This window comes from Taurulus bubalis (genome assembly GCF_910589615.1).
Source record: "Taurulus bubalis genome assembly, chromosome: 2".
Classification (NCBI taxonomy): domain Eukaryota; kingdom Metazoa; phylum Chordata; class Actinopteri; order Perciformes; family Cottidae; genus Taurulus; species Taurulus bubalis.
Window position 1 is genome coordinate 27358896 of NC_136590.1, and position 20454 is coordinate 27379349.

The 20454-nt window shown below is 42.7% G+C and overlaps 1 protein-coding gene across 1 annotated transcript in view; it reads right to left on the reverse strand.

Annotated features, from left to right (window-relative positions):
* The window catches only part of tecta (tectorin alpha), a gene marked incomplete at its 3' end in the record, with an annotated part of 40420 nt that overhangs the window by 9024 nt on the left and 10942 nt on the right, over positions 1-20454 (reverse strand). The window contains exons 8-19 of the mRNA XM_079237813.1: positions 10176-10227; positions 9943-10098; positions 9559-9846; positions 8736-8873; positions 8469-8634; positions 7952-8364; positions 7072-7642; positions 6364-6974; positions 5710-6280; positions 4084-4712; positions 2632-3289; positions 1622-1821 (exon numbers count right to left, since the gene is read on the reverse strand). Coding sequence (XP_079093939.1) covers positions 1622-1821; positions 2632-3289; positions 4084-4712; positions 5710-6280; positions 6364-6974; positions 7072-7642; positions 7952-8364; positions 8469-8634; positions 8736-8873; positions 9559-9846; positions 9943-10098; positions 10176-10227 — 4453 coding nt within the window. The remainder of the gene's footprint in view (positions 1-1621; positions 1822-2631; positions 3290-4083; positions 4713-5709; positions 6281-6363; positions 6975-7071; positions 7643-7951; positions 8365-8468; positions 8635-8735; positions 8874-9558; positions 9847-9942; positions 10099-10175; positions 10228-20454) is intronic.

Below are 20454 nucleotides of genomic sequence, written 5' to 3' on the forward strand. Positions count from 1 at the left end.
TCCTCCTTTTTGCATACCTGCAAACTTTACACCTTTCGGCGAAATTCACCATTTTGAAATCAAAATATGTGAAAAATATGCGTTTCTGAGATTGGAGTGAGACACGGAGAAAATCTGATGTTGTGATCTTCGCAAATAGAACATCTTTGATGTGTCGAGTCTTGGCCAATCAGCGTTAAGATGTCTACAGCGGCAGTTTCTCAATACGCGTTCTTCTCTGTATTTGATGAGAAAACTCATAACTGAAAGTTGACGTTCTCTGAATACTACTGTTGTTGAGTTGAGTTGTTAGGATGTTTTCAGGCGAGAAGTTAGTTGTTTAAGCATCAAATCTGTGGTCGGTTAGTCAAGAATCAGCCTACTTAAAAAGATATGGCAACGAGTTGAGGTCCTGCTCACGGGACCGGTGAGTCCCGCCAGCACCAGGCGGTCAGCGCTCTGCTGCCCGCCGAGAGCAGCCTGATCTCGGCAGGACTTTTTGAAATGATCAGCTGGCTCCGATTCCTCCGTAGTGGTTAAACATGAGATATAATTCAGTTTTGAGGATCTAACGAGCAATCTTTATTAGTTTATTATTTATTCACAGAAACGTTACATCAGTTTGACGGAGGGAAAGGTTAAGATTCATAACTTAAGATTTTAATTGAACTTTTACTATGAACTACAGCGGTGTCTTATTACTTTTTATTGATTGCAATTATATAAAAATATATACGTATATATATAAAAATACATATTAATGAATTGTTAATTACAATTAATAATTACATATTAATAATATATTACATATATATATAAGATATATATATATAAATATATATATATATATATATATATATATATATATATATATATATAAAAACATTATAATTACAGTAAAAAGGGCTCATATCCCCTTTCTTAACACATAATAAAATCAAACTGCACCCCTCCTATGCAATTATTCACAGCCTCACAAAATACCGCATAGTGTCCTCCTTTTTGGTGTTATGGATATGCTCACCCTAGCCTGGACAGCTTTTTGACTTCGTCTACAGGGGCCATGTGCTAGGGATCGGTTGCTTCTGTCTTGCTCCCCTACTTGACCAATCCTGTTTAACAATGAGGTTCGGACCGCCCTAGCTCATTTGCATACATAAGGACACAGAAATACAGGCATAAATAAATGAAGAAATACATACGGACACATAAATACAGACAGAAATAAATGAAGAAATACAGAAATGTAGAAATAGATTTAGTTACTGATGTTTAGGTATCAACTTATATTTATTTGTTCCTGTATTTATTTATACATTTATTTATTTATTCCTGAATTTATTTATACATTTAAGCATTTATTTATTCCTGTATTTATTCCTGCATTTGTTTATTTTTACTTAAGTCATTTTCTGTCCTCCAGAGGTAGGCACTCCAGATACTCAAATGCACCTGCACAAGCACTAAAAAAAAAGTGAATTTTTCCTCAGCAAGTCATCTTTAGTTTCAGCAAACAATTATACATTTTAATGCAACGCTGCAATTCATAAATTTGCTGTGACAGATTTCCTTTTTAGTCCTACGTAATACCTGCCTGATTTAACGTGAGTTTATTCTGTGTAGTGCTGGATGTGAGACTGACCTCATAGTACTTGCCATCAGTGTAGCAGCCACAGTTTTGAGGCAGGATGCAGCTCTTGCCGTTGAGCACGTAGCCCGGGTCACACTGGCAGCCCTCCACACAGTCCTGGCTGCAGTCCCTCTGGCCGCGGGCTGGGGCGCACTGGGGCGGGCAGACCGACACACAACTGGAGTAATGGCTGTTAGGTGAACAGCTCTGGACTGGGGGCAGGCAGGTTGGCAAAGATATTAGGCAACGACTGCACTGAATATATTGTGCACATAGGACATTTTCCATTATTACTTTTTTGAGGGGTAAATATTTGTGGCATTTTGATTAGAGAGTCCACGGCAGCTCTTCAAAGAAATAGCTCAACATTTTGGGAAACATGCTTATTCTCTTTCTTTTTTTAGATGAGAAGAGTCAGGGCATGGTTAGCCTATCTTAGCATAAATACTAGAAGCTGAAGGAACAGCCATGTTCCATCTAAAGTTCAAGAAAAATACCAACACCTCTAAAGCCCACTAATTAACACGTCGTATCTCATTTGTTTAACCCACACAAACATAAATGTTGAATAACTACAGTCTTTAGTTTTAGAGGAGTTGAACTATTTCCTCACAGAGCAACCAGGTGCAATTACTGTGTGTATTGTTTGCATCATAACTGTTTTACCTGGTTCTCCAAAATGAAAAAAATAACACATTCTCCCATTTACCTCCGGTTGTGTATAACCATGCTGATACTTTTGGTTTTATGTGCCCAGGGTTTGATATATATGCATCTCTCTGCCTTAAACCCAACATTATGGAGTTAAAACAGTAAACATTTAAGAATCTCACACAACAAATACGTCCTCGTTACTGCGACTAATCCACAGACCTAACTTGCAACAGTTTTCACTGGAACTACTTTCCACCAAAGAAAATGTCCCTAAAAAAACTGTTGACAGTGGGTTATTTACACCTGGACAAATAGAAGGGGATACATTTGCACCACTGCACATGTCGGGGAGCCAGACTTGCACTCACCACACGGCGTGTCGCTCCTCCAGCCGGAAACAGGCGCCCCTTGGGTCTGACAGGTGCCGGCATACATCTGCAGCCAGTTACAGACTGTATCCTGAGCTCCCTGGTCCAAACAGGTGTCCTGCAGGCAGCTCTGATAAAAAAACACTGGCGCCACCTTGCTGTGACAACGAGCAAACGCACCACCTCGATCTACAATCAGCCCACAGAGCCGCACTGCCTCGGGCTCCACAAACACATACAGTCCGTTTCCGATGTGGAAGCGTATGCCTGTGTCGACTTCATTTTCCCCGTTGTCTGGGTCTAGGTTCATGCTGGCATCAGCCACCATGAGAGGGGAGTCATTCACTGCGCTGGTCTCTCCCAGACCACAGCGCGGGCAGGAGTCTCCACAGCCCACCTGGCAGAAGGTGTCCCTCTCTGCCCAGGCCATGCCCCAGTCAGTGGTGGTAAGGGTGGGAGGGGACAAGGGCATGCCCTGGCAGACGCCGCAGGAAGAGTTGTAGAGGTCGCGGGGCAAAGTCAACAGCAGGAGAGTGTTCCAGTCAAAGACCACCTTCAGGCCAAAATCTGTCTCCAGAATGAGCTGCATGCCCCAGGTGAAGATGTTGACCTTCCCTGGGCCCAGCTTCAGAGGAAGGTACAAACGCTCCTTATTCACCTGAGGGAAGAGACATTTAATAAAACTGCTTTAAACAGGTTTAGCTCTTATTCAAGGATACACATCAGTTGACACACACACACACACACACACACACACACACACACACACACACACACACACACACACACACACACACACACACACACACACACACACACACACACACACACACACTCTCCTATGGAAGCCTTTTTTTTAACCAAGTCACAGTTTCTAATCCAACTGCATATTTGTGTGATGAATGAATGGATAACATTAAGACTCACTGAGATAGCCTCTATGCATTTTTATGTAATCTAGACTAATTGTATTGTAATTGTAAAAAACACAGAGACAGAAAGAATGAGAAAATATCTGGTTGGTGTGTGTGTGTGTGTGTGTGTGTGTGTGTGTGTGTGTGTGTGTGTGTGTGTGTGTGTGTGTGTGTGTGTGTGGGCGTTGGGTGTCATTTCTATTCCTCCTCAGATCTTTTAGTCGGTTTGTGAACCCGGTCCAAATGTCGCTCAGGGTCAGGGTTTTGTCTGAGCCAAATCCCGCCTGATAAAAGATGCCCATTGAAATTAGATCCACCTTAAGCCAATCAAAGAGGAATTCAGCCTCTGCCTGGTTATTCAATCGGCTTGATTAGAAATAACGTGTCCTCACAAATATAACAAACTTTGACCTTCAGGGGTCATGCAGTGGTTCATATTTTGAGCCAGACCATAGCTGATTCCTTACTACAGGCATTCCCTGATATGAACACGATATATAATCATAGCTCCTGTGTAATTTACTCATCATGCACTCACCGTGACAGTGTTTTTGTAGCTTCGAGACACTTCAATCTCATACTCGTAGACCTCCAGTACAAAGCCCCTCACCCAAATGGCCTGGCCTGTGTCCCTTTCCTCATTACGAGCTGCCAATTTAAATTGAGGAAAAGTTTCACTCATGGTGGCATGGTCCCTGTTCTCTCTCCCACAGCTGGTGGTGGCCATCCTTAGAGTACAAGAGCTATGCAGTTCAAACGGGACGCTGCCAAATGGCAAAAAATGTCCATAACCAGCCGCCACGCACAGGACTTCAGTGCGCGGCTGGCAAACGTACAGGCCGTCATTCTCCTGGCAGTACTCCTCAGGGTGACAGGGTGTGAGCTGACAGTAGACACTGTTGTCAGAGCCATTGCAGTAGCAGCGCTCCTGGCACTCCCAGTCTGTCCAGAAAGTCTGATTAGTGGCCAGCTGGCGCCCGTGGCTCATGCAGCCGCAATCGCTGCGTGCCACACACAGGCCGTCGCGAAGTGCGAAGCCTTCCTCGCATTGACACCCTTCCTGGCACGACAGAGGGCATGGCTCTTTGGGTTCATCCAAGTTGGCACAGGTCAGAGGGCAGGCGCCGGTGCACTCGTCAAAATGACTGTTCTGTGGACAAGGAAGAGCTGAGACAGAAGAGCATTGTGAGAGAAAGCAAGAGAGGAGCAAAGACAACGGACAAATACATATTACAAGAATAATCTGCCAAAAGAACCGTTTTGAGTCACTCAGTAGCAAATGTATAAAGTTCGGATTCAGCATGGATACAATGGACTCCACGAGTGACCGAGTTTATGGCAAAAGAAAATGTCTGTGTTCTCAAATCGCTCCTGCAGCCTAATCCACAAACTGAGGTGTCCATCAATATGTATGTTTTTTACTTTCCTATTGTTGTTCAAATATGACTTTTCCTTGTCAGTAGCACGGTTAGCTGTGCACCTTTGTTCGACAAAACTGGGGGAGTGGATCTAATGAGGAATACTGGTAGACCTTTTTACTTTCACTTGTCAAACACAGGTGTGACTAATGCATGAATAAATTGCTACAGTGCATTTCAATAATTGCTGAAACAGAGTCACTGTCATTGTCATTAGTTCCAGCTGTGCTTTTCCAGCTATGACAAGTCAAAAGGACTGCTGTGAAATAGGCCTTTGAATCTGATTTGGGCTCAATTAAGAAACAAGAATGCTCTGATGCCAGCAGTACTATCAAGATGCAGGTTATTCAGAAAGCAAAATGAGATGTAATGTTCAATTTAGTGTTTTTACATGGCGAACATACATACTTTTTGGCTTCCAAAAGGGGGAATGACAGTATAGTTATAGAGGAAATTAAATGTGAAAATAATAGGTATATTTGTGTCTACCACAGCGAAAGGAAGCAGAAAGATAAGCCGCGCTCTAAAGGTAATTGTACATGTTCTAACCACTATATTTTATTTTTTATATATACATAAAAAATGTAAAACTGTTTCAGTTTTGATGTGTTGTAGACAGACTTTGTTGCTAACAAGTTAGAACAAAGTAAGACACGTAGAGTTGATATTTTAATCTCACTCTGGGTTTGATGCCAGAGAATCAAAATATGAACCTGATGCTCTGAAGTAAAGATATATAAACTCACGACAGTTGGTGACACTCCTCCAGGAAGCGAGGCCTACTTGGGCGTCCTGACAGGCGGTGGCATACGCCTGCAGTGAAGAACACAGTGCTGAACGATTCCCTTCCTTGACACACATGTTATACAAGCAGTTCCTGAAGAATGGTGAGGGGTTGACCACTGCATGACATGCCAGAAATGAACTATTCGCCGGGTCATTGATGTTGCCACACATCCAAGGATTCTGGTAGAGACGCAAGTCAGTGCACATCCGATACAGGTCATCGCAGTCACCATTACAGGTGATGTCATCAGCAATGGACCGCCAGCCATCTGTGAACTGTTCAGTAGACTCCGCCAGGCGTCCATTTGGAAGACGAAGGTCATCGGTGGTATTGCTGTTGAAGACGCCACATAGACCACAAGTAACATTGTAGAAGAGGGTGGAGAGGGAGATGTTGAGGAATCCCTGGCGAGTGTACTGGACACGAAGCAGACCTCGGGACTCCACCACTGTAGCGTTGCCTGGTGCTTTGTAGATCATCATTGTCTCCATCGGATGAACATATGGAAGCACCACTGGTTCACCATTCACCTGGAACACAAAAGGTGTCATCGGTATAGGTATGCAACAGCTAGATGACAAAAAGGATTATGCTCTGTAGAGAAAATACTAACCTTTACTATATCGAAATCTATCCCTCCCATCTGAGCCTCCAGGTTAGCCACTGTAACTACCACAGGTCTTTTCCAAGTGGGGCCTTTGTTCGCCAGCCGCCTGCCCATCTTCACCTCAACCATCGAGCCATTAGCTGGCACTGCACTGCAGAGCTTCAGCAGGTAGTAGGAACTGTCATCTGGGATCGGCAGGAAGGTGCCATCAAAGGAGGTGGTCACTGAGTTCTGGGTGATTGAGCACACACCCTCCCTTCGAGGGTAGCAACCCAGCAAGCCCACCTCCGCCACACACACCTCCCTCTCCTTGCAGGAGTCATTGAAGCAGGAGACTTCCCCAGCAGGCCCGCAGGTGCAGCGGAGGCTACATTCACCTTCCTCACCACTGGGGCCTGCCCAGAAAGTGTTATTAAGAGGGTAATATAGGTTGTTGTGCTCACAGCCACAGTCCTCTAACTGAACACAACGGCTGCCACTGAGAACATGGCCCTGGTCACACTGACAGCCCTCAGTGCAAGGGTGAGCACAGTATAGAGGAGCGGTGAGGTCCGAGCAGGAGGCCGGGCAGGCGCTTGTGCAAACTTGGTAATGGCTGAACTCCGGACATGGTAAAGCTGAGAAACAGTAAAAGAGAAGAAATTAAGTCAGACGACACAAGTGAATTAATGTATGATGAAGAATCTGCGTAAACTGAATCAAACTTAATCTCACCGCAGAAGGTGCGAGATCTCCATGGTCGTATAGTGACACCAAGGGCCTGACAGGCCAGAGCATAGGCCTGGATGGCCTGGCAGAGCGTGGTGATGTTATCCCTGTTGCTGCACATGTCATATACACAGCTATACACAAAGGCTGTAGGGTCCACTACAGCTCGGCAGTCCCTAAAAGGTCCATCGGTTTTGTTGATGAGCCCACAGTAGTCTGAGCGAAAGTAGAAGGCTTCTGTAAGAGCATCACACACGCTGCAGTTCTGGGCGCAGCCATCTGTACACCTCCAGTCCGTGTCCTCTGCTCGCCAGCTGCCTCCTAATTCCACAACGCTCTCTGCTAGCGAGCCATCCGGAAGCACAGGATCATCAGCTGGGTCATCGTTGTAGTTACCACAGAGGCCACAAGTGTTGTTGAAGTAGGAGCTGGGTAGGGAGATGGATGCATAGTGTTGGCCGTCGTAGGTTACCAAGAGTCCAAAGTCTGTTTCTAAAGCAATGGCAACCCCAGACTGGTATACCCTGACAGCACCAAGCTGGAGTTGGACCGGTAAAGTCTTCATCAAGCCGTCCACCTGGAGAGGTGAAGAAAGGAATAATCAGAAAAGTAACAAAGGATAATGATTGACAACTTGGTGCATTTACATTACTGTCACTATCTTCTTCGACCTTTATCATAACAAAACTTTCAAAACTTATATTCTGGACCGTCAGCTTGTACTTGGATATTATCATTCATCCAGTTAGATGCAGCAAAGAGATAATTTGTGATTGGTTTACCGTCCAAACTACTCTAAATGCAGCCACATAACCCAAATCAACACTCCAACTCAAAAGCACATATTGTGATAGTTTCCAATAAAAAGGGGTACACAGATTCTCACCTGGACTGTTCCCAAACTGCCTTTGGGCAACAGGACTCTGTGACCATATACCTCAACTGTGACATCTCTAAGCCAAGAAACAGAGGCGACCCCACGGTTCTCATTTTTGGCCTCGATGCTAAAGAAAGGCAGCCCCGCCACCTCCCAGCAGGGCCGAGCTAGCAGGTAGGAGCAGGTTCCCTGGAAGTGATATAGGAAGCCGTCGAAGGTGTGGTAGTGAGGGTCGCCAAATACCACGCAAGTGCTTGTGCGGGTTGGCTGGCAGTAAAAGGCCCCTTCTTGCTGCTCGCAGGTCTCCAGCTGCCCACATGAGACCTCTTGGCATTGTACCTCATTGTTAATGTCAAGGCAGCGGCATCGCTGTAAACACTGGTCAGACAGCCAGAATACTTCCCCTCGTCGGTAAAAACGGCCTGGACAGAATGCATGGAAGACAGAGGAGATTATTTACAAGTACAGTTCTTCACAAGAGAAGCCTGTGTGGACATAAATATCAGTGTTTGATGTTTGAACTTGCCGTTGTAGCTGCAGCCGTTAGCAGGATCTATCAGTTCAGTGTCTACGCGGAAGAACCAGCGCCCAGGGGTATTTACATTGGTTGTCTGTTCAATGTTGACGACTTCATTTGAGCGTGATCCTGGTAGGTTGAAGAAGTGGCCGATGTCTCCGCCATTAAAACCTGACTGAAAAGGGGAAAGGTGTGAGCGTGGTGAGGTAAAATGTTTATCAATATCATTAAAAGGATGAACATTTGATGAAATGGCTGCGGACATAGTTAGAATACCTGAGCTGTCGTCCCACCCAGTCCTGTTAAAGGGTCTCCACCACTGGCTGTTCCTGTGCTCCATGTGATTTCTCCGTAGTTGAACATGCTGAAGGACGTCACGCTATCTGAGATTAGTACAGTTTGGAATGTGTTCACCTTTTAATCAAACAAGAGGATGAAAATAGTTTTAAAAAGAGAAAAACAGACGTAACACACTAAAAAGAAGAATGACCCAACAGAGACGGAACATTTCAACGATCAACACATTTTCCCCTTGCAGACAAAAACACCAGATTCACAAAATTGCATTTGAGAACAATTACACTGAACACAAAAAATAAATGGGTGGATACGTTTCAAAATGGCACAAGGCAAATGTCTGACTAAATTATATTCTGTGTCTGAAAATTTTCGGAAAATACTATTGTTAACATTTGATGGGAATTAAATGATATTATGTACATTCAAAGGTATGTCAGTTTAATCTAATTTGTGTCCCTTGTGGTTTGGGTGCAGATCAAATCATGCATTGATGTCTACTAGTTAAAAAAATTGACAAGTTAATCACAGTTTTAACTCAATGTATGAAATGTCTTTGGACCAGCCAATCACCAACTAAATGCTTACTGGGCCAGTAGACATTTTGGATGTTTTTAGCCTAGCTTCGAAAAAAGACTGAAAGCAGGGGGAAACTGCTAGCATCCAACACCAGATCTTTGCTTGTTGTTTCTGAAGGTGATAGACATGAATATTTCTATTGACCCGAGCTACCAGTTTTCCCTGCTCAGACTTAGTTTAGCTAAGCGAAACAGTACTGTGTGTAAATGTGTTTGGACTTTACCGGGGTTGTCTGGCTTCCTCCATAGAAGGTGACTTGGTGCCATGTTGCAATAAAGACCCAGTTGGCTGTGAAAGTGGGCATGGTTTTGAAGTACCTCCGGACATCTTGCGTTGCCCTTTCCAGTATTTCTGGTTCGATGGACTCTCGGTAGAACACATCTCCGCGGATGCCGTTGTGCACATCTGCCCAAAGTGGAGCAATAAACGATCGACTGTCGCTCAGGGGAAAAGCTTCTGGTGTGAACTGGCTAACCTGCACGTTGAAGGAGATCACACCGTTGTTGTTGATCTGTGGGTAGAACAGACAGGGTTGTATTTCATGCTTCAAACGTAAAGATTGATGGACTATACATTTCCAGTAATAAGAGTTTTGATCAAGGCTTACATAGATGGTACGGTAGGGGACATTGAAGAAGATGAATTGAATGAGCAATGTAATTTCAGCAGAACTCCCATCATCCATCTTCGGAGTCTCTAGATCCCTATGGCCGGGTCCATATGGATACAGGATATCCTTACTAACTAAAAGGCGAATAAATAGCTCATTAAATGGACTTTTCTCCAACCTAAAAGATGAAGGAATTAGTGTGGAGGATGACTCGTACCTCCCGTCTGTACAAAGATGCTGAAGAGGTGGAGCAGAATGACTGGACAGCCTGGCCTGACCATTCTTAGAAAACAGAGAAACAGAATGAGATGTCTCAGCAACTGTCACATTATCTGTCTTGCCTTTTCCTTAATGGAAATGCAGGCAGACATGAGTCATAGAACAACTTCTCATAAACAATGCCCTTAGACAAAAGTGGAGAGGAGGGAGAACCATCAAACCAACGTCACATTACTTCTTTAAGATCAGGCTCCCAGGTCTCCCCTGAGGAGCCCTGAAAAGGCCCTATTATACATGCCAGAACAATGTGTCAGGATCACATTTGCCTTACGGTCCCATGTGAGCCAGGAACAGTGGACTACGGGCCTCTCTGTGCCTTGATTCCCTACAGCTGACCAAACTGCCCCGCTCTGCTCCTGTGTCTCTGTGTCTGATGCCGCAAGGCTGCTTAGGACCTCATTACCACTTCTGTTTGGGATCCATCCATGCCTTGTTGGCTAAAGGGAGGGAGACGTAAACACTGGAGCACTAATGGCTTTAGGTGAGTAGGTTTGAATTGCCGAGGTCCTTGCAGTGGCCCTTTGGGACTGTTCAGTGCTTGGCTTGGCAAGTTTCCATTGGCAAAGTAGAGTGTACAGCCAAGTTTTTCATCACCATATAGAAATGTAACCAAACTTTAAACGGTATTGTCTGTACATTCAGTGAATTTAAACATTAATGAGCTTAAACATCACAGCCAACTTTACAGAGTTAAAACGGGTCCCCTTTGGACATCATAGACCTTCCGAGACATTTTGTCTCAGTTCTCAATGTGAATTCTCGTCTGTATTTGTGTCATGGCGGATTTTCCCATAATAATGATAACTGAAGTCCCCACCAGTATCCCAGCATGCATTTAGCATCAATCAGCAGTAACGGCAGAGGATATGAGCCAGATCCTTAACTTTGGTAGTGCCACAGTTTTTTTGTTTGCCAACTTTTAGATGAGGAAGCAACTGCTCAGGTTTCTTATGCATTGACAATTTAGCAAAAATAATAACTAATGATGATCACTGGCAAGCTAGCCTGTGATCAACGTCATGCATGGTAAGACTTCTTACATGTCCATAATAAAGCCACACACATGAATAATTCAAAATGAAAATGAACAAAGGTTGGTGGATGGGGTTATTTCTTTGTTTTATTATCCACAAACACTGCAGTAAGGATAACAGGTGTTCTGTTGGCTTGACGTTACAGTTGATGGTACTGAATACAAATATAGTAAATAGACCCCTAGTAGAAACCTTGATAAGTGGTATGATTTAGGAAACTATATACGCACAGCCTTAACTTTTTATGTCCTAAATACAATACTGTGGATACATTAGGTAATTATCTCAAATCTTCTCTTGAATGTGTGAGTTCTATTCAGCTTGATGGTTAATTGTGCTCAGGTGGGGCAATGTTAGTGTGCACTGCTGAGAGAGGTCTTCTCTCATGTCATCAGCCTCTCATCATACATTGTCAACAGGAAGATTAACACAATTGCTCTTTTGACTCCATCTTATCTGACTGGCATTAACACGTTGCCTTTTAGCGGGGCAATTAAGATAAAGACCCTGGGTCTTAAAAGATGAACAAGCCACTTCAACATGTTTATGTACGAGGTCAAGCTTAAAGACTGACAACCATTACCGTATCAGGTAAGCTACATGCTTTATCAAAAGCTTCACTCTCTAAAGCTCATTCATTGAATTTAAGTACTTCTGCGCTTGAAAATGAGGTTAAGTCAGAATTTTGCAGTTTTTTGTCTGAGAAGTGGACTTTCACCAAGTTTTAAGGGGGTTGTTTTAGTTCTCATCAGTTATATTAGACCATGAAGCAACAATGATATCACCAACAGCAACATATAGCACAGCTCATGTTTTCTAAATAGAATATTGCAGCATCAAAAAGTGACAAAAGTCTTATGATGAAAGTTTAGGTTTCTTTTGCCACACAGTGAGTGCATGAATACAGAAACCACTGACGAGTATAGAGGAGGAAATCATGCTCTCACCTGCCTTCAGAAGATGGACATCAAGCACCTCAATCGTCTAACCCGGCAACCTCCTTAGGGATGTGTCCCATTCAGCGAGGGACCATCCACAGAGTGGTGGGGATGGAGGGAGTAAAATGAGGCAGTGGAGGTGATAGTTGCTGAAGTTATGAAAAGAGAAGAGGGTCTGTACAGGAGCTGGATTTCCTGATAGAAGAGCACTTCTTGTCCAAATCCAGCTCCACAGGGTTATCAGCAGAAGCAACGACAATCCAAAAGGTTTGTGTTGTGTCGTAAAATTGTGATGTCCTTGAATGAAAAAAAAATTGAGATTGAAAAGAACCTGTTGAAGCTGTGGAAGGACTTTTGCCTGAAAAAGCAGGTGCAAACTTTACCTGGGATACTGTTCAACTTAATCCGAGATCAGTGTTTGGGGAAGGGGATAGGTGGAGAGGAGAGGGAAGTTGAGGGGAGGGACAGCATAGGAATCTGAGGTAGAGAGGGAGTGGAAACGAAAAGAAGGGATGTCAGAGATGTGGAAAAGATGCAGGGAAGTGGAAAAACCAAAGAGAATTACTGCTTGAGGGTGTATTTTAAATGCAGTATAAAAGGAATGTTCAGTACAAAGAGAGGCTCTCATAACGGATGAATGTCAAGCCTTTTGTGCAGGATCTGTCATTAACACCTGCAAAGTGCCAAATGATGATAAAATATGTCTTTGCTGGAAAATTTGGAGGAAACACTGCGGCCTTTATCTTTGTGGAACGCTGATGTTTGAATACCACAATTTTGTATACAGTTTCAAACAGCATCTGAAGCAGCTTTTAAAAAGTATTTGGTGCTTAAGTTCTATGGAGATGTACAGTGTTGTTTAATTATTTGTTTGAGAAGTCCTCAACAGGTATAAAATAGAGACTGTGTCTTTGGATTGAACCTCAATTTTGGCAAAGACTTTGCAAGAGTTCATTCAGTGCAGTTAAGGCAGCTTCGGAGCACCGGAGCACAAACACTGGCCAAAGTAGTACAGTCTCACTCTGGGGCATTTATGGACAAAAAACAGAAACACAGACTGAAACCCTGCTTTTCAAGCTTGGTGGTAGGTAGAGTTACAGAATTAACATTAGTCACTTTGGATACTTTGTGTACCCCCTTTTTTTAAATTAGGAACAGCCTCATTTACAAGGTTATACAAGACACTTCATTTCAATAGATGCTGGAGAGATAGCGAGGAGAAATCTCAGGTGGATCCACACTGATAGGGTCTGGGAAGGAGAGGGAAGTCAGTTGGGTCTTTGTTGCAAGAAGACAGTGGAAGTAATTGGAGAGGCAGGGAGCAAGATGTGTGAAAGGCTCCAGGTCTGAGGGCAGGCCCCGGGCCCCCATTAAGCAGCACTGAGGCTCTCTGTGGAGGCTTCTTTTATACCTCCTACGCCTTGTTTTGTAAATGGACACATACTCTTAACCAACCTTTGACAGAACGTCGCACAAAGAGGGACCAAAAAAAATATATCAACAATTACAAATGACCCACAGGGACGGGGGAGCTTCCTGATGTTCTGTTTTGGGTTTTGGGAGATGTGGAGGATGCAGAAGTGGGAAAGAAGAATAAAGATGGGCCGATACACCCGGTTTCTCGCACTTGCTTTCCCATTCAGTGACCCTCAAAATAGCTCACGAGGAAAAGAAAACATGGAAGAAAATCATAATGCTTTTTTCTTCTTCTCAATACTTAAAGCTGAGCTAAATCAATAGGTCTGTTTTAACAAAACATTCAATGACTATATGTTAGTGTAAAAGGGTTGCTTGGAGTAAAAATGGTATGTAATAAAAATGATTGGGCAGACAGTCTGAACAAGACCTTTGTGTCTTTTAGCTCATCATTTTGGTTTTATGGCCCGCAAACTCGGTCTCAAACAGACTTCTCACCCAACCCTTGTGTGTGGCCATTTTGAACAGGCAAAAACACCTTCACCTTTGGCCCTGGTCAGGTGACTCGTACGACTTTATTTCATTAGACTAATTCTGATTCCCTGAATCATTCACTTACATCCATACCTTTTGCAATACTGCAACTTCTCAGTCTTCAACTTTGATGACCTTTGATGGCAACTTATGGTTGGAGGGGACGGTGCAAACAGCTCTTAACAAAAGCAATACATGTCACCTTTGATGCTGATTGACCAAAGCGGCGATATAAGCATGAGCTCCTAAGTTAGACAGTGAATGGGAGGCACATAGGGCATTGCACTGTACGCATATAACTGAGTTCAACATCAAGATGTCAATGATTCTTCGCCTGCCTGTGCACATCCAAAATTTTGAAACTACGTGGTGGAGAAAATGGAGAACTTTGAAGAGCTTTGAGAGTACAAAAGATCCAGATGTTTCCTTGTCACTATTCCACGCCAGATCATGTCCGTGAGCAGTCTGTCATTGCAGAGCCGTCATTGCAGTAAGTATAATCGAGGTTCAGTGTGGCTGCTGGTGGGTGGCTCATACCACCTTTACAATGTTTACGATGTTGCAAGAGACAGACAGAAATGACATCAAAAGTTTCTCTGCAGTAGGAGGGCACCTTGTGGGAACAGGGTCAAAGTATCCAGCATCACACGTTTTGGAGAATCCATCAAGCCTGACCTTCACAAAGAAGGTCCTGGACTGGATACCCACTGAGCTCTATTCGGTAGACACCTAATCCGTGGAGTGGGCCACTCTAATTCAACCTTGATGCCCAGCGGTTGGCTCTGCCCTGCCCTCCTCTCCTTCCTTTCCATTCACAATGGTGAACCTCCTTCCAGTAACCCAAACCTTCTTAACCCAACGACTCCTTCACCTCAGCATACAATAGGCCCTGTTCAGCCCCCCTGCCCTCAATCCCACTTCATAATGCAATGGGGCAGATCAAGGGCAGATCAGAATACCAACTGTGCAGCGGGTCCTGTTTACGCAGCAAGGTGTGATCTATGCAAAACAAACCGCATCCATCTTCCAACTGAAGTCTGAACACAAAGTAAAACTCAGGCCAATGGGAATGTCATTATTTTTGCAGGTATTTGGTCACAAACTAAAGTATTGGACAAATTACACTATTGACTTGACAGTTTTGCTAAATGAAGAGTCAAGGCACCACCAACCATTCTGTGGGACATGCTACTGTCTGAGCTACAGGTCATGACAATCCATCCAATAGTTAGTTATCAAGATTTCATCCTGAACTAATAATGGCAACCTGCCAAAAGCACGAGATGAAAAGTCTGGGGTTGACCAAAGACATGATGATAGAACGTCTGGGACATGCCATGTCATTACACTCAAAATAAAAAATAACGCCCTTATGGTGTCACAAGAGGAAACATCAGCCGTCATTGTGAATCACCCGTTAGGGACATATATGTCAGCTCATCTAATAGCTGTTAAGACATTTCATTCACTGGAAATTGAGGAATAACATACACATCACACACTGGAAAAACCTAATGATCGAATACATTTCAATGGAAAATCTAACCCCCTCCATCATTTACAATAAAACAGAACACCACCCGATCTGGTCATCCTTCACTATGTTTTTACAAACTTGACTTAGCCTGAAACCCAATTGTAACCCATGTACATGCATAAATACATGTAAATCTGCTCTCATTTATATTTTATTTTTAGATGAAATCACACACACACACAAACGGACACACACATCGTACTTCTATACCACACACCGTACTTGAATATATGATGTTTTGCTGACTTGTGTCTCACTGTTTTGTCGTCCTCTTGATGTTATGTCTATGTATTGTCTTTTTATTTTTACATGTCGTCCTCTTGATGTTATGTCTATGTATTGTCTTTTTATTTTGACAATAAAAACTATAAAAAAAAAAAGAAAAGACATTTCACTCACAATAAAAAGTGTCAACCCAATGGCGGCGCTACAGTAGATGCCAGAGGAAATGAGGTTTCCTTCATTTTATGAGTGATCTGCAAATTTGGAGATCGATCAGATAAACTCCTTAAAGATTCCTGAAATAACTTCAGTAGTTAGTTGAAGGTGATTTTTGGATTTTCATTATTCCAAACCCCAGTTACCAAGGTAAAACAGCTTCCACTGTATTTCTGAACGGTGCATCAACGTCTATGTTCAGGTCCTTGTTACAATCCAATAAAATGTGGAGAACACCTTAACTCTGAGGAGGTCCTGCTGGTGACTGTGTGTTGGAGAGGTGGGTGGCATAGATATCCCACACAGGATTAGAGCTGCTAGAAGAGAAGGAGGGGGAAAATAGAGGGAATGCCCCAGAAACACAACACTGCCTGACACGTATGGAATGGACTTTTTGCAGCTCGGCTAAAACCAGCCTGCCAGAATGAGAGAAGATATGCAGAATTCCATCTTCTCCCCGGCCAAGTGTTCGGCCTGTTAAACAGAGCCGTGCATGCCGAGCACGTGCACATTCTGCCTGAAACACAATGCTCTTGTCTTTCAATGAAGACCGGGAAATGGTCAACAGTAGGTGGTATGTAAGCAAGCCAATTATTTTACACCAGGTGCTTTATTATTGTACTAATTTAGTCTGAATATGTATATAGTTATTGAAATGATGCAGTGACGTGTTTTTGTTATTTCCCTTTGGTAGTTTGGATAAAGATGTTTGATCGCCTAGGATTAATTATAATGAACTTAGTGAATCTTATCTCTCACCTAGCACCGACATCTGATCAAAACGTCATGGTCCATGAAATCATACAGTACCTATAAACTGTGTTCAGCACAGTTCATTGGTTCTTCTCATCAAATTCAACGTGGCCTCATTAACAACTGACCAGTACAAGCACACCGTTTGTATATGCAAAAAGTGACAGAAGTGGCTATGTGGTGAATGGAAATATGATAAAAATACAAATACCAGCCGCAGCAGAGGGCATGGCAGAGCATAGAGTGAGCAGAGCACTGAGGGTTCAAGTAGACCCAAATATGGCCAAAAGTTGTGTTTGATATACATTATAGAAGAGCACGTCATGTGAGAATAGCTGACTCAAGATGTCTCCCTGAATTTTGGTTGACAGGATCACTTTTTTTTGTAATAAAGATGTAATACTGGAATAAGCTGAAATATGTATTTCTTAAAGAGAAGTCAAAGCAACATTACACAGTCCAGGTGTAGATATGGCAAGATGATCTCAAGAAAGAAAACAAGAATTTACCATTACAAATATTTAGATAAACACAGAAAGCAAGCATAATAAATTAACACAACCCCAGGCAAACTATTATAGATTAGCAACTATCTTTTATATTTTAAAATCTGAATATAATCTTTGTATTTGGTATTACTGGAGGATAAAAGTGAGGGTGACAGGTGCACAGATAACATGTTAGTGTCAAAATTACAAATGCCCATAAACAACACTTTTTTCCCTGGAATGACGGATCTCGTACACATTTTAAATCAAATATATCAAGAAATATCAGAACATGCAAACAACCAATAAATCCAATATTACTTTAGAAATAAAATGCTTTAAGTTTATCCCATTACTTCCCACGAGAGATGTTCTGACACCATCTTTTACATCCCCATACCAATTCCAATACCTGAACTTCTGATCCTACTCTTATATCTATTACATATTGCTGTGCAAACATATCTTTCAAACAACTAATATGCAAGTTTCTCATTTATAAGATTACAATTGAACACATCAGGTTAAAGTTATTTACTTTTGCACAAGACTTATTGTTACTGAATAGAGCGTGAACAGATTACAGTGGAACTCAACGCGACCTCCATCAATGGGAATTGTGAGCTCCGTTATTTAACCAAGCAGGATTGTGCTGTCCACCAGATCATTTACAAACCAGATGTGTCGTTCACTATGGAAAACACAGGGAAAACACAGGGTGCAAGTGAGTGTTTACCCACCGGTGTGTCGTACTAGCTCTCCAGACGGCACTACGACAAAAAGGGTCTAGTTTGCTCTGTCCTCTCAAAAACATGACAAGTCCTCTTGTTCTCTATTGTTGACGTGTAAACATCGTCCATTTCTGCCACTTGTCACGACATTGCTCCTCTTGAGCTCTTATTCTGTGGGTTAACAGCTCCATCTCATATATTTCACTCACAATTTTCAACCATCCATCTTGTGATGGTGGTTCTATTGTGTGCTATCTCTTTGTCATAGCCTTTTTACTAGCTGCTAGCAGAATTTTCAGCAGATATCTGTCTTCCTTTAACACAGTGTCTGTTGTCATATTACCAACATATAGGAACATACAGGATTTAGGTGTGTCATAGCCCAGAATTTTTACAATAACCATATGGACCTTTCCCCAGAACTGTACAATTTCCGGACATAGCCAAAATACATGGGCGTGGTTTACATTTACTGCCCCACATTTCCTACAGCATGGTTGATCAATAGACAGACATTTGTTTGTAATTTGGGGAGTAATAAAGAATCTAATTACAGGGCTCTCAAGTTTTTAAGACAGGTGCGAGTGACATATCCCCCCCGGCCGCGCCCTCGCCCATGCCGTATGCCCATGGACCAGCTCCCCTCCTCCCCATATTATTATTAGCTTTATTTTCATTGGTTGCTGGATTACATTTCACCCAGATACAACAGATATGTTTTTTTGATTGGCTATTCGTGTAGCCCATTTCTTTTTTTTGATTGGCTGATGAGTGGCACCTCGCGGCAAGACCTCCAGGGGATTCGGGGGAGACGTGCTTGATTCCTCCATGGTGAGGGCAGCGCGACCAGGTCATGTTTGTGCGCTGCGGCACATTAAATAGCCTAGAGTTTTTTTTCAGCGTGAGAAATACGATGTGTGGCGGGAGGGCGTGACTTAAGACCGAAATACGTGACAGTCACGCTCAATGCGTGACACTTGAGAGCCCTGTAATTATATTTTTCCAACAGTTCGCGCAGATTTTGAGGAATGTTGTATCTTCCAAATATTCAACCATTCATCCTCTGTAATATTCACACCAAGTCCCTGTTCCCATTTCAGTTTTACATCAAATGTTATATTTCCAAATTTTTCCATCAGATTTTGATATACGGTTGATATGTTTCTATATTTCTTTGAGTTGTAAGCTCCTATTATGGTTCTAATTATTGGTTATTATTATTGGTAGTGACAAGCCTCCTTTATTTTCCCCAATCTGTAGTGTTTTATATTTGACTCTTTGCCTTTGGCCGTTCTATATAAACCTTGAAATAATTTTATCCCAAGCTCTGAATCTACTTTAATATAGTTGGCTTTATATAGATCCTCAGTACTTTTTGTTAAAGTTATCCCAAGATATGTCATTCTTTTAGAACTCCAATTTAAATTAAGAGTTTGTTGTATAGTTTCGGATGGTTTGTAGTTTAGTGTTACAATCTCTGTTTTTAACAAATTTAATTTATATCCAGAGTAAAAGTCAAACGTCTCAAGTTGGTTGATTAATATAGGCCTATATTAATCCCCAACACATTTTCACACACTTTTAGTAACAGAAAGCTGATTAAGTGTGTTCAAGAGAAACATTTGATCCTTGAAGCTCACGTCACCCACTGTGGTTTCAAACACTCCAACGTTAAAATCAGCCTGACACGTCTGTATTTGGACTATGAGCTTAAACCCAAATGATTCTTTGTATGACGCAATACAAACCTCCTGAAAAGGCGATGGGTTAGTATTTCCTGGGCACCACACACCATTTATGTTCATGAATACACAGCAAGCAACATCTGTACTCGTGTTCAAAACCTAACTTCTGTCAGGATTTGGCGATCACAATCTGCACACAGTAGGGCTGCACATTTAATCCACTATTAAGCGTGACCACAATTTGGGTTTCCCAAAATTACTTAAATGAACGCGATCGATTGATGACAGTGACGTTTAAAATGCATGCTCCGCTCACTGAAAACTCTGCTGCATGTTTCCTTGAGATATTTTGGCTTCAATTTTGGGGAACTCCTAAGGTCGCTGTCCACTTGCCCGACAGCAGCATCATCATGTGGAAAACTGTGCTAGCCTAGATACCGTATTTTACTCACTATTCCCATGGGGCAGTTTAGTGAGGCCTTACAAGGTTCTAAGAAGTTTCAGGTTATGAGAAACCCCAGGTTGCGGGCTGCTAAATTCCTGCAGTGGAAGAGGCCGTCCATTGCCAGAAAGTGGTCAAGCGTTTTTCTATCTATTCTCTGATTTTGAAAACAATCATTGCCAATGTGAGCCAACGGAAAAGTCCACGACCCCATGTCGTGTGACTCAGCGGACA